Raw genomic sequence first — 26,619 nt, forward strand, 5'->3', positions numbered from 1 at the left:
TCAAGGCTATGGTTTTTCCTGTGGTCATGTATGGATGTGAGAGTTGGACTGTGCTCAGTTGGACTGAGCACTGAAGGATTGATGCTTTTGAACTGTGGTGTTGGAGAAGACTCTTGAGAGTCCCTTGGACGGCAAGGAGATCCAACCAGTCCATTCTGAAGGAGATCAGCCCTGGGATTTCTTTGGAAGGAATGACACTAAAGCTGAAACTCCAGTACTTTGGCCACCTCATGCGAAGCGTTGACTCATTGGAAAAGACTCTGATGCTGGGAGGGATTGGGGGTAGGAGGAGAAGGGGACGACAGAGGATGAGATGGCTGGATGGCATCACTGACTCGATGGATGTGAGTCTGGGTGAACTCCGGGAGTTGGTGATGGACAGGGAGGCCTGGCGTGCTGTGATTCATGGGGTTGCACAGAGTCGGACACGACTGAGTGACTGAACTGAACGGAACCCATATTCCTTGGACCCATCCTTTGAACGGTGTCATTTCATGTAAAGTCAAATATCTGAGTTCATGATAAGAGCTGGATCTAACTGACCTCTAAACAGCATGGAGCCCCATAGCCTAAGTACCCTGTGAACACTGGGTGAAATTAATTTACCATTCCCTATTGATTTCTGGAGTTATGTTACCTACGAGGAAGTTTGAGATGTTAGTATCCAGGTCCTGCTTCCCATGAGGTAGGTGCCTGATTAGGAAGGGGCCAGGCATGGGTCTCTGGGGACCAATCTTCTCTCACTTGATCACCATACCTTCCTCCCTGGTATCTCTCAGCTACGTGAACTCAGGCTGAGTCACCAGGATTCTTATATCTCTAGGGAACACAAGGGAGGCAAGTTTACTGTGCTCTTGTTTTAAATCAGCAGAGTGGACCTTCTGGCTTAGTCTCAACATTCCCAAGCCTGAGGCTGCAGAGGAGCGGATTCTCCATCTGGTGAATCCTGAGATGTATGAGCTCTCTTTGGTCGCTTGGCCTTAATGGTTTTAGACTGAATAACTGGGAAACTGCATCTCTAGGGGATGTTCTTGGGGTATTATTTGCCTCTGTCTGGTCAGAACAGAAAAAAGAATTGTGGTGAGACAATAAACACTGGGGTGAGTTTTATTTTGTGAGCATGTGATGGTTGCCATTTCACTTTGAAAGCAAAGGGAATATTGTAAGACATCCATGGCATTTTACAAAGTGCTCCACATTGATCTGGTCTCTGCCTGAGGCAAGCACTGTTCTAGACACGGGACACAGGGATGGAGAATACATGGTGTTAATCTTTTATTCTTTCAACATTTAATGAACATTTACAATGTACCAAATACTGTGCTCAGAAGCTAGGAAAGATCTGTATTTCCTGCTTATTCTATGCATATGCACTGAGTACTATATTGTGATGGATATTCAGTTGGCACCAGAGATGGAGTGTTGAGCAGCTTATAATCTCTGCCCCAGTAAATTCACAATTTAGTGGAGCAGATGATCACAGAACACAGTTATAAGTCAGTGTGTAAAATGCTGTGATTTCAAAATGTCTTGAGAGAGGAGGGATCACTGACTGTAAGGGTCTATAGATTGGGAAATGGATTTCCTATGTCTGAGAAGCTTCCAAGGCAGCACAGTACATGAATACTTAACTTCTTCTGGGATGGGCTAGGAGGGAGATATATGGCATCTGATTGTGAGGTAGGTTTTATCTCCATGGAACAGTGTGGATTTGAGTCTCTGAGAGGGTAACTAACTTTCTAGATTAGTTACCACCTGTAGTAATTGGAATGTGAACCTAGGAGTCCAGCAGTGGTTTCTTGGTTTCTAGGAGTGATTTGGTAAAATTCTCAAAAGATCAGAGGGTTTAGTGATGGTCTCTGCAGTCATAAACTCTATTGGTGATTTCCTTATAGCAGTGACTTGTGATAGTCCATAATCATCTGTTGCCAGTGTTCAAGGAAGGATGCTTTGTGGTGTGAGTGGATGTCACATGACTCCTGGTCTCAGGTACCCTGGAGTCCACCTATAGAAGGGACCATGTTGATGCAGTTTGATCTCAGTCACCTTGACCACATCCAGCATGGGTGAAGATAGTCTGCTAACCAGTCAATGCACAATCGTGGCGATGTTTTGAGGTGTTGGAAGGCCTGCCTTCTTATAAGGATGTGTCATAGTCGGCATTTTGGGTGGAGAGTGGTTTGTACTTCTGTTGCCACTGAGGGACAGAAGCCAGAAAGAAGTGAAGGTACCTGTAAAGAGAAGAATTGTGAATTGATTGAGCTGGAACTTTTGCAAGGAACTAGGTCACCTGGTGACCGAATGTAGAAGCAGATAATTATGTGAAGAAGCAGAAATAAGAGACCGTGCTGAATGTCCAGGGAAATTTCTTCAGAAGACCCTGAAGGGTATATGGGAAGGTGAGACTCCTATTCTGAAAAGCAGAAAGGGAGAGGAGCAAAAGGAAGTAGGATGAAGGAAATCTGCAGGCGAAAGACAGAAGCATTCAGTGGCAATAGAGACAGTTACTATGGACACAGCAATGCTGTACCTGCTGCCCTACGTCATCCAGTGAGGCAATCAGTCTCCTAATAGACTTCTCCTAGTTCAGCCTCTAGTCCACTAGTCCAATTTCTGCATACCAAGTGATTCTGCCTTTGGGTCCACTAACATTTTTGATGATTACTCATTGTCTGTTGAGCAAACCCCAAAGTCCATAATAGTCCTTTGTGAATTGGTACTAGATCCTGTCTCCAACTTTATGGTTGCTATTCTTCACTTTACTCCAGCCTCGCTCAAATTTCTATAGTTTGCACTTCCTCCACGGCTTCCTTGCAGTGTTCTTCCCTTCTTTTCTAAATAACTAAATCCTACTTATCATTCAGTACCCAGCTCACAAGCTTCTCACACTTAAAACAGATTGTTATGTGAATTTCCCACTTGATGTAGGAGTCTTGTTTCCTGTCATTTCAGATCACCCTTCCAAATTCCTGCCTCCTGGTGGCTGCATCATGGCTAAAACACACAATGTGACAGAATTCATTTTCCTGGGACTTTCTTCCAATCCAGAGGTGCAGAAAGTCTGCTTTGTGATGTTTCTGCTCCTGTACACAGCCATTGTGCTGGGGAATCTCCTCATTGTCCTCACTGTCATGAGCAGCAGAAGCCTTGGCTCCCCCATGTACTTCTTCCTGAGCTACCTGTCCTTTGTGGAGATCTGCTACGCCTCGACGACAGTCCCCAAACTCATCTCAGACCTGCTGGCTGAGAGGAAAGCCATACCTCTGTGGGGCTGCATGTCACAGTTTTTCTTTATCCACTTGTTTGGTGGCACTGAGGCTTTTTTGCTCACTGTGATGGCCTATGACCGCTACGTGGCCATCTGCAAGCCCCTCAGCTACACCGCCATCATGAGCCGGCAAGCGTGTGCCTTCCTGGTGGGAGCAGCATGGGTGGGGGCCTTTGTGCATTCCTTGGTTGATAGCCTTCTCGTCTTCCGCTTGCCCTTCTGTGGCCCCAATGTGATCGACCACTATTTCTGTGACGTGCTTCCCCTGCTCAAACTTGCCTGCTCTGACACTGTCCTCATTGGTCTTCTGATCGTTGCTAACGGGGGGACCCTGTCTGTGATCAGCTTTGTGGTCCTCTTAGCCTCCTATATGGTCATCTTGCTCCATTTGAGGACTCGGAGCTCCGCGGGGCGGCGCAAGGCCCTGTCCACCTGTGGGTCCCATGTCACTGTGGTCACCTTGTTCTTTGGGCCCTGCATCTTCATCTATCTGAGACCTTCTACCACGCTGTCTGTGGACAAGACGGTGGCTGTGTTCTACACGGTGATCACCCCACTGCTCAACCCTGTCATCTACTCCCTGAGAAATGCTGAAGTGAAGAAGGCCGTGAAGAGGCTGTGGGTCAGAGCAATGAAGCTAGAAGAGAGGTAGAGGCTGAGCTTGGTATCTTGGTATTAACATCCATCACCACAAATAGTTACATATATTATATATATATATTACATATATATGTAATTATATATATATGTAATATATATATATATATATATATTTTTTTTTTTTTTTTAACCTTGTGAGAATCCATTTTTCCCCCCCCAGTCCAGCTGTGTTGCTTGTGGCATCTTAATTTCCTGAGCAGGAATGGAGACTGCATCCTCATCATTGAAACCTTGTAGTCCTAACCATGAGACTGTCAGGGAATTCCTCTTCTTTTTTAAAAATCCATCCAGCAAGTCTGTGCCTTTTGATTGGAGAATTCAATCTATTTATCCTTAAAATAATCATTGAAATGTAAAGCCTTACTGTTTCCATTTGATGAAATACTTTCTGGCTGTTTTGTGGTTAATTTTTAATACTCTTGTTACCTACATTTGTGAATTGGTGACTTTGCATGGCATTATCCTCTTATTTTCTTATCTTTATTTCTTGTGAATCTACTGTAGATTTGCCTTGTGGTTATTATGATGCTTACATAAAAGACAACAAACTAGTCTACCTTATGTTGTTAGCAACTTAATTCAATTGCATACAAACACTTTACCCTCTTATAGCTACCAAATGTCTTCAATATTACAACATGCCTCTTTTTATATTGTGTGTTCTTTCATAAATTATAGTAGCTATGATTACTTTGCTACTCATATCTTTTAACTTTTATACCATAGTTAAGTGGTTAACACATCTATTACAGTATTAGATTTTCAGAATATGACTATACATTTGCTTTATTTTATGTGTTGAATAGTTTCCATATATTTTCATGTTACTAGTCACTGTCTTTTTTTTATTTTACCATAAGGAACTTTTGACACTTCTTGTAAGGTATGTCTGGTGATATTGAATTATCCTAGGTGTTTATCTGTGAAAATTTTTTTCTTCTTTATTTCTGAATGATAACTTTTCTGGATAGAGTATTCTGGGTTGGCATTTTTTTTTCCAATAATTTGAGAATATTTTTTCATTCCGTTCAAGCCTGCAAGATTTCTGCTATGAAATCTGCTGATAATCTAATGGAGGTTTCTTTGCTGGCTTCAAACTTCTCTTCTCTCTCTGCTTTCAAGATTATCCCTTTGTGTTTGATTTTTACAGTTTTGTTATAATATGTATTGAGAAGGTCATTTTGGGTTGATATAAGGAATAATTTATTACTTTCATGACTTGAATGCCCAAATCTCTCTCCAGGTTTGGAGAGTCTTCTGTAATTTCTTCAAATAAGCTGTCTGACCCCTTCTCTTTTTCTTTGGAATGACAATGATATTGATTTTTTTTTTTGATGGTCTCCTATAGGTAACATTTCTTCACCTTTTAATTTTTTTCTATTCAGCATTGGATATTCCAATGTTTCTATTCTGTGTCTGGCCTTCCCTGGTGGCTCAGATGGCAAATAATTCACCTGCAATGAGGGAGGCGTGGGTTTGAACCCTGGATTGGGAAGGTCCCCTGGAGGAGGGAATGGCAACCCACTCCAGTATTCCTGCCTGGAGAATCCCCATTAACAAAGGATCCTGGCTATGGGATCACAAAGAGTTGGACATGACTGAGCAACTAAACACATTCTGTATATACTGATTTTTTTTTCTAGGTCTACTCTGTTCTTGATGCTCTCTATTGCATTTTCTATCTATTGAATTCTTCAGAAATTCAGCTCCAGAATTTCTGTTTAGTTCTTTTGTATGATCACTAATCTTTGTTAATTGTCTCATTTTGATCATGTATTGTTTGCCTGATTTCATTGGATTGTCTTGCTATGATTTCTTGAAACTCAGTGAATTTCCTTAAAGGAAATTTTGAATTATCTATTATCTATCTAAATTGTAGATCTCCATGTCTTTGGGTTTGGTTACAGGAAGATTACCGCAATCTTTTGGTGTTGTCTTGTTTCCTTGGTATTTTATGTTCCTGGGAATTTTGCATTGTTCTTCTTGCATTTGATTTAACTGCCACTTGCTCTGTTATTTACCAATTGCTTTAGGATAAAATATCTTTCATCAGTCTTGCTACTGATTCTAAGATGTTATAGATTCTAAGGCTTTCTCATACTTTGTATAGATGTACCAGCTCTAAACCTCTTGCTTCCTTTGTGGCATAATTCTTAAGATTATTTGTATTCTTTTGAGCCTACACTGTGTCAATGGAACTGTCTCTCTCCTTTTCCCCTGGATACAGTGCACAGTACAGGTTTATGCCCACACACCTGGTGCTATTTCTACATGTCCGCCTATCTGTTAGAACCTGATCTTGCTGTTGCTCTTGGGAGTATGCATTGGGAGTTGGCTGCAGAAGAGGGGAAGGTGGGAGCTTGCATGCAAGTGTGCTGGGGATGCCAGTGGTTTAGCTGGCTGTTCCTGGATGAGATTTGCTCCATGACTTGTGAACAATCTTCCTGATGGAATCTAGAATTCAATCAGTATGAACTTGTTGTTCAGTCACTAAGCTGTATCCAACTCTTTGTGACCCCATGGACTGTAGCACACCCGACTTCCCTGTCCTTTATTATCTCCCAGAGTTCACTCAAATTCATGTCCATTGAGTTGGTGATGCCATCCAACCATCTCATCCTCTGTCACCCGCTTCTTTGGTCTTCAATCTTTCCCAACATCCAGGTCTTTTAAATGAGTCAGTTCTTTGCATCACGTGGCCAAAGTATTGGAGCTTCAGCTTCAGCATCAGTCCCTCCAATGAATATTCAGGACTGATTTCCTTTAGGATTGACTGGTTTGATCTCCTTGCTGTCCAAGGGACACTCAAGAGTCTTCTCCAACACCACAATTCAAAAGCATCAATTCTTCATTGCTCAGCCTTCTTTCTGGTCCATCTATCACATCTGTATATTACTACTAGAAAAAACCATAGCTTTGACTATATGCACCTTTGCCAGCAAAGTGATGTTTTGCTTTTTAATATGCTATCTAGGTATGTCATAGCTTTTCTCCCAAGGTTTAAGTGTCTTTTAATTTCATGGCTGGAGTCACCATCTGCTGTGATTTTGAAGCTCAAGAAAATTAAGTCTGTCACGGTTTCCATTGTTTCCTCATCTATTTGCCAAGAAGTGATGGGACCGGATGCCATGATCTTCGTTTTTTGAATATTGAGTTTTAAACCAGCTTTTTCTCTCTCCTTTTTCACCTCCATTAAGAGGCTCTTTACTTATAGTGGTATCATTTGTATATCTGAGGTTGTTGATGTTTCTCCTAGCTATCTTGATTCCAGCTTGTGATTCATTCAGCCTGGCATTTTGCATGATGTACTCTGCATATAAATTAAATAAGCAGGGTGAACTTAAGTCTGTTTAATAAATTCAAGAATCCAAAATTCCTCACCACCCATCTGCTTCCTCCTTCCCTCCCTATCTGTGCTAATCATGAAACCCCCCATACAATTCTCTGGAAGCTGTGAGGGTGAAACGAGCCTTCTCAGCAGCATCCTGCAGAGCTGGTGAAGTCATATGTTCACTCACCAGCTCTCCTTTTCTCCCGTGGGAAAATCACAGGCAACCAAGGTCAGCCCTAAGTTGTGCCCCTTTGGGGGAGGAGTGATGCCCGCAAAGTCAAGATGTTCATTCTTCACACCCTAGTGCATCCAAAGGTATATATATATATATGTGTGTGTGTGTGTGTGTGTGTGTGTGTGTGTGTGTGTGATACACGAATATTGCTTCAATGGAGTGTGAAAGTTCCATTGAAAAGTCTCACCTCCACAAAGATTCTCTCATATGTAGGTGAAATCCCCAGTTAGTGTTCCCACTGGCCCTCCCATGACAGGGCCAAGAGGGGCCAGAACTCATTCACAGTCTCCTGTAGGCCACACGGCTGGTCCTGACATCTGCCTGCCTCTTGCCCCATACACCTGTGGGTGAGGTTCTTGGTGAGTTCCTTGGCGTATGGAGCTGGATCCCACATTTCCCATAGAGGCACTTTTGCTCATGGGTGGATACCAAGTGTTTACTGTTAAAGGGAGGGGGCGGAACTGAGCGCATCCTATGCCAGCGTGATGCTGCCATCACTCTCCATTTTCAGGCATTTGAGGCAATTAAATTCTTCCTTTTTGAAGCTTCTTTGGCCTCTGTTGCTTAATAGTTTTTGTTTGCCAGGTACAGTACCTGGTATGATGTAGCTGCTCAATAAGTACTTGTTACATAGATGTTGTCTGTAACATAGCATCTCTATTATTCTTTATGCTAAATATGCTTACATGATTGATCCTTGAACAATATGGATTTGGACTGTGCAGGGTCACTTATCTGAGGATACTTTCCAATAAATATGTTGAAAAATTTCTCGAGGTTTGTGACAATTTGAAAGAGCTGGTAGATGAACCACGGAGCATAGAAATATCTAAAAAATTAAGAAAAAGCTCAAATTAAGAAATTAAGAAAATTAAGAAAAAAACATGTAGATATTAGCCTACTTTGCTATTTACTGCAAATAATACACACAAATCCATTATAAACTGCTAAATTTGTCAATACTTAATATTACTTAAATATTGGAAACTTTTATGTAATTATTTGCTTATCTTTTTTTAATTTTTTTTTTTTTGTGTGTGTGTGTGTGTGAATTGAAGTGAAAGTCACTCAGTTGTGTCCGATTCTCTGTGACCTCATGGACTGTCCTCTGTCCATGGGATTCTCCAGGCAAGAATACTGGAATGGGTTGCTATTTCCTTCTCCAAGTGTTTTTTTTTTTTTTTTCAGTTTTGCCAAGAAAATGCACTGGTCATAGCAAACACCCTCTTCCAACAATATACATGGACATCATCAGATGATCAACACCAAAATCAGATTGATTATATTCTTTGCAGCCAAAGATGGAGAAGCTCTATACAGTCAACAAAAACAGGACCAGGAGCTGACTATGGCTCAGATCATGAACTCCTTATTGCCAAATTCAGACTGAAATTGAAGAAAATAGGGAAAACCAATAGACCATTCAGGTATGACCTTAATCAAATCCCTTATGATTATACAGTGGAAGTGAGAAATAGATTTAAGGGCCTAGATCTGATAGATAGAGTGCCTGATGAACTATGGACTGAGGTTTGTGACATTGTACAGGAGACAGGGATCAAGACCATCCCCATGGAAAAGAAATGCAAAAAAGCAAGATGGCTGTCTGGGGAGGCCTTACAAATAGCTGTGAAAAGAAGAGAAGCGAAAAGCAAAGGAGAAAAGGAAAGATATAAGCATCTGAATGTAGAGTTCCAAAGAATAGCAAGGAAAGATAAGAAAGCCTTCCTCAGCAATCAGTGCAAAGAAATAGAGGAAAACAACAGAATGGGAAAGACTAGAGATCTCTTCAAGAAAATTAGAGATACCAAGGGAACATTTCATGCAAAGATGGGCTCGATAAAGGACAGAAATGGTATGGACCTAACAGAAGCAGAAGATATTAAGAAGAGGTGGCAAGAATACACAGAAGAACTGTACAAAAAAGATCTTCATGACCCAGATAATCACGATGGTGTGATCACTCATCTAGAGCCAGACATCCTGGAATGTGAAGTCAAGTGGGCCTTAGAAAGCATCACTAACAAAGCTAGTGGAGGTGATGGAATTCCAGTTGAGCTATTCCAAATCCTGAAAGATGATGCTGTGAAAGTGCTGCACTCAATATGCCAGAAAATTTGGAAAACTCAGCAGTGGCCACAGGACTAGAAAAGGTCAGTTTTCATTCCAATCCCAAAGAAAGGCAATGCCAAAGAATACTCAAACTACCGTACAATTGCACTCATCTCACATGCTAGTAAAGTAATGCTCAAAATTCTCCAAGCCAGGCTTCAGAAATACGTGAACCTTGAACTTCATGATGTTCAAGCTGGTTTTAGAAAAGGCAGAGGAACCAGAGATCAAATAGCTAACATCCACAGGATCATCGAAAAAGCAAGAGAGTTCCAGAAAACCATCTATTTCTGCTTTATTGACTATGCCAAAACCTTTGACTGTGTGGATCACAATAAACTGTGGAAAATTCTGACAGAGATGGGAATACCAGACCACCTGACCTGCCTCTTGAGAAATCTGTATGCAGATGAGGAAGCAACAGTTAGAACTGGACATGGAACAACAGACTGGTTCCAAATAGGAAAAGGAGTACGTCAAGGCTGTATATTGTTCACCCTGCTTATTTAACTTATATGCAGAGTACATCATGAGAATCACTGGACTGGAAGAAGCACAAGCTGGAATCAAGATTGCTTGGAGAAATATCAATAAGCTCAGATATGCAGATGACACCACCCTTATGGCAGAAAGTGAAGAGGAACTCAAAAGCCTCTTGAGGAAAGTGAAAAAGTTGGCTTAAAGCTCAACATCCAGAAAACAAAGATCATGGCATCTGGTCCCATCACTTCATGGGAAATAGATGGGGAAACAGTGGAAACAGTGTCAGACTTTATTTTTCTGGGCTCCAAAATCACTGCAGATGGTGACTGCAGCCACGAAATTAAAAGACGCTTACTCCTTGGAAGGAAGGTTATGACCAATCTAGATAGCATATTCAAAAGCAAGACATTACTTTGCTAACAAAGGTCCGTCTAGTCAAGGCTATGGTTTTTCCTGTGGTCATGTTTGGATGTGAGAGTTGGACTGTGAAGAAGGCTGAGTGCTGAAGAATTGATGCTTTTGAACTGTGGTGTTGGAGAAGACTCTTGAGAGTCCCTTGGACTGCAAGGAGATCCAACCAGTCCATTCTGAAGGAGATCAGCCCGGGGATTTCTTTGGAAGGAATGACACTAAAGCTGAAACTCCAGTACTTTGGCCACCTCATGTGAAGAGTTGACTCATTGGAAAAGACTCTGATGCTGGGAGGGATTGGGGGCAGGAGGAGAAGGGGATGACAGAGGATGAGATGGCTGGATGGCATCACTGACTCGATGGACATGAGTCTGAGTGAACTCCGGGAGTTGGTGATGGACAGAGAAGCCTGGTGTGCTGCGATTCATGGGGTCGCAAAGAGTCAGAGACAACTGAGTGACTGAACTGAACTGAACTGAATTGCTTTACAATGTTGCATTGGTTTCTGCCATGCTGCTGCTGCTGCTGCTAAGTCGCTTCAGTTGTGTCCAACTCTGTGGGACCTCATAGACAGCAGCCCACCAGACTTCCCCGTCCCTGGGATTCTCCAGGCAGGAACACTGGAGTGGGTTGCCATTTCCTTCTCCAAGGCATGAAAGTGAAAAGTGAAAGTGAAGTCGCTCAGTCGTGTCTGACTCTAGCGACCCCATGGACTGCAGCCCACCAGGCTCCTCCGTCCATGGGGATTTTCCAGGCAAGAGTACTGAAGTGGGTTGCCACTGCCTTCTCCGGGTTTCTGCCATACAATAATGCAAATCAGCCATAAGTGTATAGATATATATCCCCTTCCTCTTAGGCTTCCCGCCCACCCCCTGCCCCCATCCCATTCGTCTAGGTCATCACAGAGCATCGCTGGGCTGAACGACCACCACAGAGCAGCTTTCCCTAGCTATTTTACACACTTTTTGCAACATAAAGGGTAATGGTTAATTCAGGGTTTTCACTCTCAAAAGCACTTGCATTAAAGTCTTTAAAATGATGTTAAAATGTATTATGATTTTCTCCTTAATCATTAGTTAAAACTTGGCATCTCGTTAGAACTTTAATCAGCGTTGAATTAATGACATCCTGAATAGCACTGGTCTAGAGCACACTGAGCTTTCAAAGTGCCATTGTGGCACTGGTGAAAGCTTTCACTACAAAAATTTTAATACATATTCGGGTGTGGTCAAGACAGATTAATATAATCACATGTAACCAAAATCCAGCTTGAATAAATACTGCTTTGGACAAATTTTGTTTCCTCTTGAGCAGGGTATCTCAATAGCAGTAGTATTGTTGCTCTGGACTCAGGTAACCTTTGCTGTGGGGGGCTGTCCTGTGCATTGTAAGATACTGCTCAGAATCTCTGGCCTCTTCTCACGAGTTGCTAGCAGCATGTCCTCTCCACCCAGATTGGGATGATAAAAAATGTCTCCAGATATTGGGGGACAAAAACTACCCATGATTCAAAACCACTATACCTTATCCTCATCAATGGCCAGGAAGTGCTATTTCTGTATTCTGACCCTTGTGGCCCATATTCCTGGGGCCCATCCTTGAAATGGTATCATTTCATGTAAAGTCACGTGATTGAGTTCACGATAAGCAGGAGGTGTGTCTAATTGACTTCTGAACAGCATAGAGGTCCATAGCCTAAGTGCCCTGTGAACACTGGCTGAAATTAATTTAACATTTCCTATTGATTTCTGAAGTTATGTTACCTACAAGGAAGTTTGAGATGTTCGTATCCAGGTCCTGCTTCCCATGAGATAGGTGCCTGATTAGGAAGGGGCCAGGCATGGGTCTCTGGGGACCAGTCTTCTCTCACTTGATCATCATGCTTTCCCCCTGGTATCTCTCGGCAGAGTGAACTCAAGGCTGAGCTGCTAGACTTCTTATTTATGGAACATAGAGAGGCAAGTCTACTCTGCTCTTGTTTTTAATCAGGTGGAGTAGATGCACTGGCTTAGTCTCAACATTTGCAAGCCTAAGGCTGGAAGGGGATCATATTTTCCATGTGGCAACTCCTGAGATGTATGAGCTCTGGTTGAGATTTTGGTCTTAGTGCTTTCGGATTGAATAACTGGGAAACCTGCATGCTCTGTGGGGTAGTTTCAGGGCATCATCTGCCTTCTGTGGTCATAACAGAAAAAAGAATTGTGGTGAGACAACAGAGCCACAGAAACATTGGGGTGAGTTTTGTTTTGTGAGCATGTGTCGATTACAACTGCACTTTGAAAGCAAAGTGAGTTGCCTATGGCATTTTACAAAGTGCTCTCACATTGGTCTGGTCTTTGCCAGAAGCAAGCACTGTGCCAAGTATTGGAATTCAGGGATGAAGAATATGTGGTCTTCGTCCCTGGGGACCTTTATTCTTTCAACATTTTCTGAACACTTACAATGTTGCCAAATACTGAAAGGTTGTTGTTGAATCACACGAAGACACCGGGATTCTTGGCCCCTGGAGGAGAAGAATTCAATCCGGGGCCAGAGACGAGGCTTGATCGCTCAGAGCTTTTGTGTAATAAAGTTTTATTAAAGTATAAAGGAGATAGAGAAAGCTTCTGACATAGGCATCAGAAGGGGGCAGAAGAGTACCCGCTTGCTAGTGTTAACAATGAAGTTATATACTTCAAAGAATGTCTGGAGGTTGTAAGGACCTCCCATAATTTACATTTTAAGATAACAGAATTAGCCAGAAGGTTTGATCCAGAGACTGTCCTTAGGCAGGATACATTATTGTTATATAATCCTAAGGAATGTGGAGAAAGAAAAAAAGTTTGTCCTTTCTTCCTCCTTGAGAATTCCAGACCCCTCTCTCCTTGAGGACCCCTAGACTCCCTATCAACCTGCCTACGAAATGACTCTCTCACTACATTCCTTAGGATTATATAACAATAATGTATCCTGCCTAAGGACAGTCTCTGGATCAAACCTTCTGGCTAATTCTGTTATCTTAAAATGTAAATTATGGAGAAGCTTTCTCTATCTCCTTTATACTTTAATAAAACTTTATTACACAAAAGCTCTGAGCCATCAAGCCTCGTCTCTGGCCCCGGATTGAATTCTCCTCCGGGGGCCAAGAATCCCGGTGTCATCGCATGATTCAACAACAACCTTTGAATACTGTGCTATGACGGTAGTTAGTCAGTGTTAGTCTCTTAGTCGTGTTCGACTCTTTGTGACCCCATGTACTGTAGCCCACCAGGCTCCTCTGTCCATGGAATTTCCAGGCAAGAAAACTGGAGTGGTTTGGCATTCCCTTCTTCAAGGGATAGTCCTGACCCAGGGATTGAACTCCAGTCGTCTGCATTGTAGGCAGTTTCCTTACCATCTAAACCACCAGATCTGTAGCCACTCTTCATTCTGTGTACACCACTGAGTGCTGTATTATGGAGGATATTCAGTTAGCACTGGAGATGGAGTGTTGAGCAGGACATAATCTCTGCAAGTTCACAACTTAGTGGGGCAGATGGTCACATAACACAATTATAAATCAGTGTGTAAAGTGCTGTGATTCCAAAACGTCCTGAGAGTAGAAGGCCACTGAGTGCAAGGCCTGTGGATTCAGAAGATGGACTTCCTATCTTTGAGAAGCATCCACGGCAGCACAGTGAATGAGTCCTTAATTTCTCCTGGGATGGAGATGTATGACATCCACCTGTGAGGTAGGTTTTGATTCCATGGTACAATTTGGATCTTGAGTCTCTGTGAGGTGAAATAACTTTCCAGATAAGTTACCACTTAAGGATATTGGTATGTATACCTAGGACTCCAAGCAGTTCTTTCTTCCATGAGTGATTTGGTAAAATTCCCAAGCTGATCTGAGAGGTTAGTGCTGGTCTCTGCAATTGTAAACTCTGTCGGTTTCTTTATGGTGGTGACTCATGATAGTCCTCGATCATCTGGGCCTGTCTCCAATGCTAAAGGAAGGAAGCTTTGTGGCGTGAGTTGATGTCATATGACTTCTAGTGTCAAGCACCCTGGAGCTTAACCATACAAGGGCCTATGTTGATACACACTGGTCTCAGTCAACTTGGATAAATCCAGATGGATGAAAAGAGTCTGCTAAACAGTCAGTGCACAATCTTGGTGATGCTTTAGGTGTTGTAAGGTTGGACTTCAGAGGAGGATTTGTCAAGGCACTAGTTGGGATTCTGGGTGGAGAAGTCGTTTGCACTTCTGTTGCCACTGGGGATATACAATTGAAAAAGTGAAGGTACCTGGGTAGAGAGTTGTGAATGTATTGAACTGGAGCTTTTGCAAGGAACTAGGTCACCTAGTGTCCAAGTGTAGAAGCAGATACTTAGGAGGAGAAGCAAAAATAAGGAGTCCTGAGTGTCAAGTGAAATTTCTTCAGAAGACTCTGAAGGGTATATGGGGGGGTGAGAATCCTATTTTGTAAGCCACAAAGAGAAAAGGAGCAAAAAACAGTGAGATAATGGAAATTTGTAGGTAAAAACCAAAGCATTCAAAGTCAATACAGAGATGATTATCATGAAGATAGCAACACTGTCCTTTCTGCCCCTATATCACCCAATGGGGCAACAAATTTTATAATAGGTTTCTCCTAGTCCAAAGTCTGGGATTCGCTGGTGGCTCAGTTCATCACTCATTTGTGTCTGACTCTTTGCGACCCCATGGACTGCAGCACGCCAGGCTTCCCTGTCCATCACCAACTCCCGGAGTTTACTCAAACTCATGTCCATTGAGTCGGTGATGCCATCCAGCCATCTCATCCTCTGTCATCCCCTTCTCCTCCCGCCCTCAATCCCTCCCAGCATCAGGGTCTTTTCCAATGAGTAAGTTCTTCACATCAGGTGGCCAACATATTGGATTTTCAGCTTAAGCATCAGTCCTTCCAATGAATATTCAGACTGATTTCCTTTAGGATGGACTGGTTGGATCTCCTTGCAGTCCAAGGGACTCTCAAGAGTCTTCTCCAACACCACAGTTCAAAAGCATCAATTCTTTGGCACTCAGCTTTCTTTATAATCCAACTCTCACATCAGTACATGATTACTGGAAAAGCTGTAACTTTGACTAGACAGATCTGTGTTGGCAAAGTAATGTTTCTGCTTTTGAATATGCTGTCTAGGTTGCTCATAACTTTTCTTCCAAGGAGCAAGCGTCTTTTAATTTCATGGCTGCACTCACCATCTGCAGTGATTTTGGAGTCCAAAAAAATAAAGTCTGTCACTGTTTCCATTGTTTCCCCATCTATTTGCCATGAAGTGATGGGACCTGATCCCATGATCTTAGTTTTCTGAATGCTGAGTTTTAAGCGAACTTTTTCACTCTCCTCTTTCACTTTCATCAAGAAGTTCTTCAGTTCTTCATTTTCTGTCATAAAGGTGGTGTCACCTGCATATCTGAGGTTATTGATATTTCTCCCAGCAGTCTTGATTCCAGCTAGTGCTTCATCCAGTCCAGCATTTATCATGATGTAGTCTGCATTTAAGTTAAATAAGCAGGGTGACAATATACAGCCTTGATGCACTCCTTTCCCAATTTGGAACCAGTCTGTAGTTCCATGTCCAGTTCTAACTGTTGCTTCTTGACCTGCATACAGATTTCTCAGGAGGCAGATCAGGTGGTCTGGTATTCCCATCTCTCTAAGAATTTTCCATTGTTTGTTGTGATCCACATAGTCAAAGGCTTTGGTATAGTCAATAAAGCAGAAGTAGATGTTTTTCTGGAAAATCTGCCTTCAATGCAGGAGACCTGGGTTGGATCCTCTGGTGAGGAAGATCCCCTGGAGAAGGGAATAGCTACCTACTCCAGTATTCTTGCCTGGATAATTCCATGGATGAAGGAGCCTGGTGGACTACAGCCCATAGGGCCTCAAAGAGTCAGACTTAATTGAGAGACTAACACTTTCAGCTGTTTCACAGTTCAAAGTCTAATCCACTAGTCCAACCTCTACCTACAAAACGCTTTTACTTTTCAGTTGCCTGACTTTTTTCAGGATTTCCCATTGTCTGTTGACTGAACTCCAAAGTCCATAGGAGTCTTTTATGAAGTGATACTATAACCTATTTCCAGCTTTAGTATTTCTATTTCCACTTTACTCCAGCCTTACTCAATGAATTTCCATTGTTTGTACATCCTCTTCTGCTTTTTTGAAGTGTTCTTCCCTTTTTTTTCACATGACTAACTCCTACTAATCTTTCAGTATCCAGGTCACAAGCTTCTCAGACATCCAAGGGATTGTTATGCAATTTTCCTACTTAATGTATGAGTCTTTTGTTTCATTTCAGATCACCCATTGAAATTCCTGCCTCCTGGTAGCTACGTCATGGCTAAAACACACAATGTGACAGAATTCATTTTCCTGGGACTTTCTTCCAATCCAGAGGTGCAGAAAGTCTGCTTTGTGATGTTTCTGCTCCTGTACACAGCCACTGTGCTGGGGAATTTCCTCATTGTCCTCACTGTCAGGAGCAGCAGAACCCTTGGCTCCCCTATGTACTTCTTCCTTAGCTACCTGTCCTTTGTGGAGATCTGCTACGCCTCGACAACAGTCCCCAGACTCATCTCAGATCTGCTGGCTGAGAGGAAAGCCATATCTCTGTGGGGCTGCATGTCACAAGTTTTCTTTATCCACTTCTTTGGTGGCATTGAAATGTTCTTGCTCACTGTGATGGCCTATGACCGCTACGTGGCCATCTGCAAGCCCCTCAGCTACACCACCATCATGAACCGGCAGGCGTGTGCCCTCCTGGTGGGAGCAGCATGGGTGGGGGGCTTTGTGCATTCCTTGGCCCAAATCCTTCTCATCTTCCACTTGCCCTTCTGTGGCCCCAATGTGATCGACCACTATTTCTGTGATGTGCTTCCCCTGCTCAAACTTGCCTGCTCTGACACCGTCCTCATTGGTCTTCTGATTGTTGCCAACGGGGGGACCCTGTCTGTGATCAGCTTCGTGGTCCTCTTAGCCTCCTATGTGGTCATCTTGCTCCATCTGAGGACTCGGAGCTCCGCGGGGCGGCGCAAGGCCCTGTCCACCTGTGGGTCCCACGTCACTGTGGTCACCTTGTTCTTTGGGCCCTGCATCTTCATCTATCTGAGACCTTCTACCACCCTGTCTGTGGACAAGACGGTGGCTGTGTTCTACACGGTGATCACCCCACTGCTTAACCCTGTCATCTACTCCCTGAGAAATGCTGAAGTGAAGAAGGCCATGAGGAGGCTGTGGGTCAGAGCAATCAAATTAGAAGAGAGGTAGAGGCTGAGCCTTGGTCTTGATCCTTGGGCTTAGAATGATGGTGAATAAAAGCGAAGTGACACAATGGAATGAAGGACACTTCCTAGGGTTTATTTTTAGATTACTCCAACTGGTTCCATTCTTCAACAGCTTCATTGTACTCATTTATTAAATATTTTCTTTTATGGATATACTATTACTTAACTAGCCATTTTTCTGTTACATGTTTAGATTATTTATATATTTTTACTACTATAAATAATAATGTGCTAAGTATTCTTGAATACAAATCTTGATTGATACTTCTCATTTTTAAGTCTAATTTGCTATCATAAATTTACTGCATTAAAAGTTACTATAACTTTTGATTCATAGTCTCAAATCAATTCTCAGAAGGTTTGTAATCCAGCACAGTCATTACAGTTTTTCTTGGTGAGAAATAAAGTTTTATACACTCTCAAATGACCTCCCCACAAGATGTTTATTAATTGTAAAAATTTAAAGGTAACTTTATAGTTGTGAAACCTGGTAGACACTTCCTTTAACTATTACGCACATTTATTATTGCCATTTACAAAGAGACACACAACGTCAGTGTGATATTTCTACCCAAAATACATAATATGAGTTTAATTATGAAAAAAAGTCGGTCAAACTTTAGTCAAAAGACATTTTGAAAGGAGAGAGATCAAGATGGTAGAGTAGGAGGAAGCTGGCTCATCTCCCTTCATAAATATATGAAAACTACAGCTACATATATAGTGACTCTCACTGAAGTTGATACAGGTACTAGCAGAATTGTTCTTCTACAACCAAAGCTGTAAAGAGAGACCCCCATGGATTCTGATGGAAAGGGAGGAGATGTGATCTGTTTAGGACTCACATCCCCAGTGGGGAACACAGAAAAGGAGAGGATATTATAGACTCAGGGTATTGAGGGGTTGAAACTATGTATTAAACACCCCAGGCCTGAAGTCTGATACCAGGAAGAGGAGCCCTCTTAGCTGGCTTGAAAACCAATGGGGCTTACCAGAAGGATTTAAGAATCCAAGACTCTGCTCTTAAAAGCATACCCACAGCCTTGCTTACTCCAAGTTACAGCACAAAGACAGCAGATTGAAAACTGTCTGGGGATCTAGCTGTTCCTCGAGCACCCCTCAAGCATGCCACTCTTCTTGCCTGTCTGCGCTGGGCCCCTAATGCTCTGGGGCTGTTTACCAGTAAGCCAGAGGCTGCCACTACTAACAGGGAGCACATATTTGAGGGAAAAAACCAGAATGAATCCAGCCCCTGTTTCTGATTGGGGCAGAAGGAGCCATTGCCAGTGCATGCTTTGGTGCACACACTTGGGAGAGTGAGACTAGCTCCAGGGCAGAGAGGGCCTCTGCTGTTGTCTCTGTACACTCTCAGAAGGGAGCGAAACTAGCTCTAGGTGGAGACCTCCATCAAAGTACTGAAAGGAAAAAGCCTACAACCTAGGATACTCTACCAGCAAGATTATTTTTCAAAATTGAAGGAGAAATAAATAACTTCTCAGACTAGCAAAAACGAAAAGATTTCATCAATACTAACCTGACCTTATAAGAAGTATTAAAGGGTCTACTTAAGGGAAAGATAAAAGGCTACAGAACTAAGAAATTATAGGAAGGGGAAAATTCCACTGGTAAAGGCAAATATATAATAAAGGCTGTGGATCAGCTACTTAAATAAACTAGCATGAAATTTAAAAGACAATGTAAAATCAGGTATCACTACAATAAAGAGTTAAGGGATATGCATGAAGATGTAGAATGTAACATCAAAAAATGTGGGGAGGAGTGAAAAATACAGAGATTTTAGAATGTGTTTGCATTTAAATGACAATCAGTTTAAAACAAGTAGATACAGGTCAACGTATATGAATTCCATGATTACCACAAATCAAAAACCTACAATATATACACAAAAATTAGAGAGAAAGAAGCACAAACAGCATTAAAGAAAATCATCAAACCACAAGGGAAGAGTCTAAAAGAACAACAGAGTAGAACTACAAAGACAATCAGAAAATGCAAAATCACTAGTCCATACCTATCAACAATTACTTAAAATTTTACTGGGCTAAATGCTCTAACCAAAGACTTAGGGAGGTTATTTGGATAAATAAACAAGGCTTATCTAAGTGCTGCCTCCAAGAGACTTCAGAGATAAAGACACAAACAAACAAAGTGTGGGGATGGAAGGAATATATCATGAAAACAGAAATGGAAAGAACGCTGGGATAGCAATATGCATTTCAGACAAAATATGCTTTAAAAAAACTATAATAGACAAGACATTACACAATGATAAAGTGATAAATATGATAAAGTGATAAATATGAGAAGGTGATATAGCATTTATAATATACTTACTATAGGAGGATCTAACTATATAAGACTATATAAATTATATATATATATAAACTTTATATATATAAAAATTATATATATAAATTATAAATTATGTATATAAATTATTATATATATATAATTTATATTAATATAAATTGAAACAATAATACAGTAATTGGAAGGGACTTGTCCGCTTACTTCATTGAACAGTCATTCAGATTTCTCTACCTGTTAACATCCTACCCACCCTCAAAAACCCACCTGAAATGCTGCTGCCTTAAAATTTATCAAAACTTAGGTACACACACACTTACAGACCATGTAAGTGTAAAGCATGGTACTATTTGCAGTAGAGAGAAATGTAAACAAATGTGAAGATGCAATATCAAGTCAAACTTCATAAAACTAATGGTAGTACATACAGTATGACTGTAATAATTCCATTGCCACCTCCTGTTGCTATGACAGTGAGCTCAAGTGTTGCAAAGATACACTTAAAATGCATCTTCATGCTAATCAATTACCCATGAGCAGTCACCTCTGCAGTAAATTGTTTTTCTCAGTAAAAAGTGATCTCTTGAGGTTCTTGTGTAGTTTTCATCATATTTAGTGCAATATCGTAAACATTGGATAACACTAGGGACCCTTATGAAGTGCCACCAGTGATTCTAGAAGTACTTTTAAGAAGCAAAGTCATGACGTTACAGAAAAGTTGAATTGCTTGATATGTTCCATAGATTGAGATATGCAGCAAGGGCCGCCTGCCACTTTAAGATAAATGATTCTAGTATAAGGATGATTGTAAAAAGAAAAGAAAATCCATAAAGCTATCATTGCAGCTATTGGTCCCATTGACACTTTGAAGTCAGGAAGTACCTTGCCAGTAAGGGACTGTCTTTTAAATCTCTTTTGGTTTTGGACAATGCCCTTGATTACTCCTTGGAAGGAAAGTTATGACCAACTTAGCATATTAAAAAGCAGAGACATTACTTTGCCAACAAAGGTCCGTCTAGTCAAGGCTATGGTTTTTCCAGTGGTCAGGTATGGATGTGAGAGTTGGACTATAAAGAATGCTGAGTGCCAAAGAATTAATGCTTTTGAGCTGTGGTGTTGGAGAAGACTCTTGAGAGTCCCTTGGACTGCAAGGAGATCCAACCAGTCCATCCTAAAGAAGATCATCAGTCCTGGGTGTTCATTGGAAGGACTGATATTGAAGCTGAAACTCCTATACTTTGGCCACTTGATGTGAAGAGCTGACTCATTGGAAAAGACTATGATGCTGGGAAAGATTGAGGGCAGGAGGACAAGGGGATGACAGGGGATGAGATGGTTGTATGGCATCACCGACTCGATGGACATGGGTTTGGGTGGACTCCAGGAGTTGGTGATGGACAGGGAGGCCTGGCGTGCTGCGGTTCATGGGGTCGCAAAGAGTCGGACACGACTGGGTGACTGAACTGGACTTGATTACTCAGAACCCTGTGAGGTTAACACTGAAAGCATCAAAGTTGTCTGCTTGTCCCCAAACACAAGGAGTATAATTAAGCCTCTAGATTGAGGGAGGGGGCAGGAGGAGAAAGGGACGACAGAGGTTGAGATGGCTGGATGGCATCACTGACTCGATGGACGTGAGTCTGAGTGAACTCCGGGAGTTGGTGATGGACAGGGAGGCCTGGCGTGCTGCAATTCATGGGGTCGCAAAGAGTCGGACACGACTGAGCAACTGAACTGAATTGAACTGAAGTGAAGGACCTTTGAGGTTCATTATCTGTGTTGCTCTATGGAAAGGATTGTCAACACTATGGGAGAGAACCTGATAGAGAAAGCACCATGAAAGTCTGGAATAATCACACCAGTGAAGATGCCATTATTGAAAAATCTGTGAAACATCAAGCCTGAAACAATAAATTCCTGCTACAGAAAACTTTCCAGATGCTGTGCATGACTTCACAGGATTTATGACAGAACCAATCAAGAAAATCATGAAAGAGATTGTGGATATGGAAAACAAAAAAGGTAGGGAGTGAAGTGTTTCAAGATATGGATCTTGAAGAAATTCAAGAGCTAATAGACTGCACGCTAGTGGCATTAGCAGAAGGCACCTTGATGGAGGTAAGTGCTTCCAAATCAGCGCCTGGAAATGAAGAAGACATCAAAGTAGCACCAGGAGACGTTGACATTGGACAGCTTGCACAAGGGTTCCAATTAGAAAGGGCTGATTTTGACTTCTTTTAAAACATAGACCCTTCTATGAAACAGGCACAGAAACTAAATAGTAGAAGAAGGATTAGTACTTTGTAGAAACAATTTTACAGAAACGAAAAGCAAAAAGTCAGACAGAAGTTATGATGTATTTCCGTAAAGTTACATCAAATGCATCTGCCTCTTCTGCCTCCCCTTCCACCTCTGCCCGAGACAGCAAGACCAACCCCTCTTCTTCCTCCTCTTCCTCAGTCCACTCAGCGTGAAGATGAGGAGGATGGTAGCAAGGAGTTGGACACGACGGAGCGGCTGAACTGAACTGAAAGCATTTGGTCCAGACCTAAACTCAGAGGAGCTGCCCTCCCTTTCTCTCAGTCCTTGATGCAGCAGGCTAGGATGTTAGTCTGCAGGCTGTGATAGGAGTTGCTTACTCATGTGGATGTTTCATTTTCTCCTGAGATCTACAGAAAGGACATTAGCAATGAACTTGAGTCACTGGATATTGCAAGAACAGATAATATCTACTTCTACTAAACTGTCAAAATTCTCAGAGATTATCTCATCTATTGAGGATTGAGAGTTAGTTGGTCTATTGAGGGATAATTGATCACTTTTTTCCTGGTCTCACTGGAAAAAACACAGGAATCAATGAAAACATTTTATTTTTTTTTTAAGAGGCAGAGATTGTAAAATGTTTAAAATGCCTTCTTAAAGTGTAATGATATTACACAGCATTGGAGACCTCCTGGTTAGGTTCTTAATTGTCAGTTCTGTTACAACATAAAACCCCAAGAAAATGTGTTTTCTAGGCAATAAATTGGAGAAGGAAATGACAACCCACTCCAGTATGCTTGCCTAGAGAATCCTGTGGACAGAGGAGCCTGGTGGGCTGCCGTCTGTGGGGTCACACAGTTCGGACATGACTGAAGCGACTTAGCTGTAGCTGTAGGCAATAAATACAATAGTACAAAAGAAAATTTGTAGAGGGCAGAAGACTACTCTGTGTATACAATTTTGTATTCTCTTCCCACTTATTATTTGTATCCTTTTGGGTATAGCTTGAACTGCATATAACAGGAAACAGAGCCGCTTATAAGATGGAAGTACAGAGGCAGACAAGCCAGCGTGATTATTGAGGTCTACCAATATTATCAGAAATCTAGACTCCGCCACCTCAATCCTGCAGCATTAGCCTCATCACCTCGAAGGGCTGCCAGTGCTGTGCTCCAGTGCTGCCCAGTGGAATTTTATGCTGTGCTAGAGACGTGCTCTGTCGGTGTTGTCCTGTGTGATAGTGACAATTGAGATGTGGCTATCCAGACCAAGGAATGGAATTTTAAAATGTATTTATTTTTAATAAGTTAAAGGTAAAATGTTTCGTGGGGCTAGTGGGTACCATGCTGGACAACACAGCTCTCACATTTCATCTGTCTTCCCAGGAAGCAGGAAAGGAGTACAGGGAAGGGGCAAATGAATTCCTTTCTTTTCAGATTTTTCAAAAGTGCCACATAGCACTTTTACTTTCACATTATTTGATGGACGTTAGTCACATGATTACCCTTATTTGCAGGGGAGATTGGAAACTAAAATATTTTCTTCTGTGTAGAATTATGTTCTGCTAAATATCAGGGTTTTGCCCTGTTCCAAAAGGGAAGAGGATGGATGTAAGGATTGGTCTATGGTCTCAGGCAGTCTATTAGAGTCTATTGTATGCTCAGTCACTCAGTCGTGTCAGACTCTGTGGCCCCATGCACTGTAGCCCACCAGGCTCCTCTGTCCATGGGATTTTCTAGGCAAGAATACTGGAATGGTTGCCATTTCCTCCTTCAGGGGACCTTCCCCACCCAGGGATTGAACCTACATCTCGCAGATTCTTTACCACTGAACCACCTGGGAATCTATTACCCATGTAATTAAACACTTTTTATAAACATGATTTTGATAGCTTGATTATGTCGCAGAGTCCAATTGTGGCATAATTTACTAATTATTCACTCACTTCGGAATTTTCAGATACATTTAATAACTTATTCAACAAAACTTAATGAGCATGTGCTGCGTTCCAGACGTTGATGAAGAGACTGACACATGGGGGGAACTAAGTGACTTGAATCCATGAACGTTAGAATCAGGAGGTACATTGGAGTTAACCTAGTGCAATCCTGTCACGTTATACAGAAGAGGAAACCTGGGAGAGTGAGAGGTGAAATGGTGAGATTACGTGGCCTAAGTTAGTTAATCGACTCCTGACCCAGCTAGTGCCCAGGGGTCCTGGCTTCCTGCGGTCCTTTTTCTTCTCTGTTTTTTCTCCTGTTAATTCTCAGTAGTACAGTCTGGAAAAAATTTTCCTTCATCTTACTTTCAAGTTTCCTCTCTTACTGTCTCATTCTTGAGTGCAAAAACCTTATAGAAATCTCACTAAGCTAATTGAAAGTGATTTTGAATCTTTCCCCAAGTCATAGTTTACTTGGTAAAGTTCACCCTAGAGAAAGGAAATTCCGTGGGGAAATTGTCCCCTTGATTATATGTGTGGCTGACATTATTTCAAATAGTTCACGGATCTAAGCATTTAATCACAACCCTTGGACTTTCAGTGGGTGGATAGGTTTGTCTACAGGAAAGGCAGGATCTTAAAAATCTCTGGGTTGCTGCTTCCTGGGCTTTTGTGTATTTCTTCTATATTTTATAAATCCAGATATTAATCTGTATCCAAATCCTCTGTATTTTCCTTTTTGTTTTTGCTGATTCATTTTAGCCATGACCTTTGTTTTCTAAAAGTCCTAGGAATATTGCTGATTTTTCTCTTGGGGACAAGATCTGATCTTGAGTCCAGTAGCAACCACCACACAGTCCCATCAGAAGGCAGCTTAGTGTTATTGAAAGAGCACTCATTTCTAAGTTAGTAACCTGGCAACTAACTGGTGTGTGCCTTAGGATCTAATTAACATGGCCCATCCTCTGTCACTCTATCTATAAACAAAGGAGGTTAGAATGAAAGGTCTCTAAATCTTTTCAGCACGACTCTTAGAGTGGCGTAGCTGAGTGTGACCTGAACTTGGCTCACTGGGGGCCCTCAGGGGAAAATCATCTGAGTGTGTTAATATTAGCCAAAGCATCTTGCTTGTTAGGATTCCCAGAGAGATTTAATGCTTCATCCCCTCCCAGTTTCTCCAAACCAGATCATTTCCTGAAGTAATGATCGATTCCAGCAGAAGCTAACTTCATGCTGAATTGGAGGCACTTGAATGCATTTGGGATCCATCTGAGCAGTTGCCTGCCCTAAGGCAGAACGGACCACACCAGATTCTCTGACTTAAGGGTAGGTGATGTGACTGGAAGTAAGTTGTAGAGTTTCTGACTAGCCATATGTATAATATTGGGCAAGTCAGTTCTCTTTCAGCCACAAATGCTCATTTGTTAATTTATAAATAGCATACTGTTTATTTCTTTTTGGTTATGTCACAGGTATGTGGGAACTTCCCTGACCAGGGATCAAACCCATGTCCCCCTGCATGGGAAGTCTTAACCACTGGGCAACCAGGGAACTCCCTCATTTGTTAAACTGACCGCATGGGCTGTAGCTGGCCAGGCTCCTCCATCCATGGGATTTTCCAGGCAAGAGTACTGGAGTGGGTTGCCGTTTCCTTCTCTAGGGGATCTTCCTGACCCAGGGATTGAACCCGGCTCTGCCCGCATTATAGGCCAGACGCTTTACTGTCTGAGCCACCAGGGAAGATCATGCTATTTATTTATTTTTTTTGGTTATGCCACAAGCATGTGGGAACTTCCCTGACCAGGAATCAAACCCATGACCCCCTGCCTGGGAAGTCTTAACCACTGGACAACCAGGGAAGTCCTTCCTTTGTTAATTAGGTGGTCGATTTTGAAGATTTTTTTGGAGGGAGGGGACAGGGCAAGGAATCAATTTATTCATTTTTGTAAAATATACGTAATGTAAGATTTGGTGATTTGTAAGTCTTTTACAATTTTGTGATTCTGTGAGGTAATATTTGGGATTATCAAGTGAGAACCATGTCATTGAGATGGAGGTTCTGTGACTTCATTCCGAGACCAGTCCCAGTGGCACATGAAGCTCTCTTTTATTGTCTTCCTTCTATCTATCACTGGCTCTAGTCCCCAGTCCAGCAGGTTACCTGATGTACATGCTCAAATGCTGATTTAGGCTTTTACATGCTGGTCACGTCTTCTTTCCATGTTTCTTGGGGAGGCAGCTTTGCAGGGAACAAGGAGGTATGTCTTCTCACTTAAGTGGGAGAGATGGTGGGAATGGCCAGT

The 26,619-nt window shown here is 42.0% G+C and overlaps 3 protein-coding genes across 4 annotated transcripts in view; all 3 read left to right on the plus strand.

Moving 5' to 3' along the window:
• LOC133227087 (olfactory receptor 4C45-like) overlaps positions 1-26,619 on the plus strand; it is a 100,196-nt gene that overhangs the window by 31,766 nt on the left and 41,811 nt on the right. Inside the window, exon 2 of one of the 2 annotated variants that reach the window (XR_009729722.1) lies at positions 8,683-11,794. The exons of the other annotated variant lie outside the window; for it this stretch is intronic. The gene's annotated coding sequence lies outside the window, so the exon portion shown is untranslated. Of the gene's footprint in view, positions 1-8,682; positions 11,795-26,619 lie in introns of those variants that run through there. 2 annotated transcript variants of the gene reach the window in all.
• LOC133261409 (olfactory receptor 4X2-like) lies at positions 1,043-3,944 on the plus strand. The gene has a single exon (XM_061439893.1). The coding sequence runs from the start codon at positions 2,991-2,993 to the stop codon at positions 3,918-3,920; it is 930 nt and encodes a 309-aa protein (XP_061295877.1). The 5' UTR covers positions 1,043-2,990; the 3' UTR covers positions 3,921-3,944.
• On the plus strand, positions 13,629-17,969 carry LOC133227088 (olfactory receptor 4X2-like). The gene has a single exon (XM_061381506.1). The coding sequence runs from the start codon at positions 16,841-16,843 to the stop codon at positions 17,768-17,770; it is 930 nt and encodes a 309-aa protein (XP_061237490.1). The 5' UTR covers positions 13,629-16,840; the 3' UTR covers positions 17,771-17,969.

This window comes from Bos javanicus, chromosome 15, assembly GCF_032452875.1.
Source record: "Bos javanicus breed banteng chromosome 15, ARS-OSU_banteng_1.0, whole genome shotgun sequence".
Classification (NCBI taxonomy): domain Eukaryota; kingdom Metazoa; phylum Chordata; class Mammalia; order Artiodactyla; family Bovidae; genus Bos; species Bos javanicus.

Excerpts from the sequence above, each read along its gene's own strand:
- LOC133227088 (XM_061381506.1), top strand. The coding sequence starts at position 16,841 with ATGGCTAAAACACACAATGTGACAGAATTCATTTTCCTGGGACTTTCT.
- LOC133261409 (XM_061439893.1), top strand. The coding sequence starts at position 2,991 with ATGGCTAAAACACACAATGTGACAGAATTCATTTTCCTGGGACTTTCT.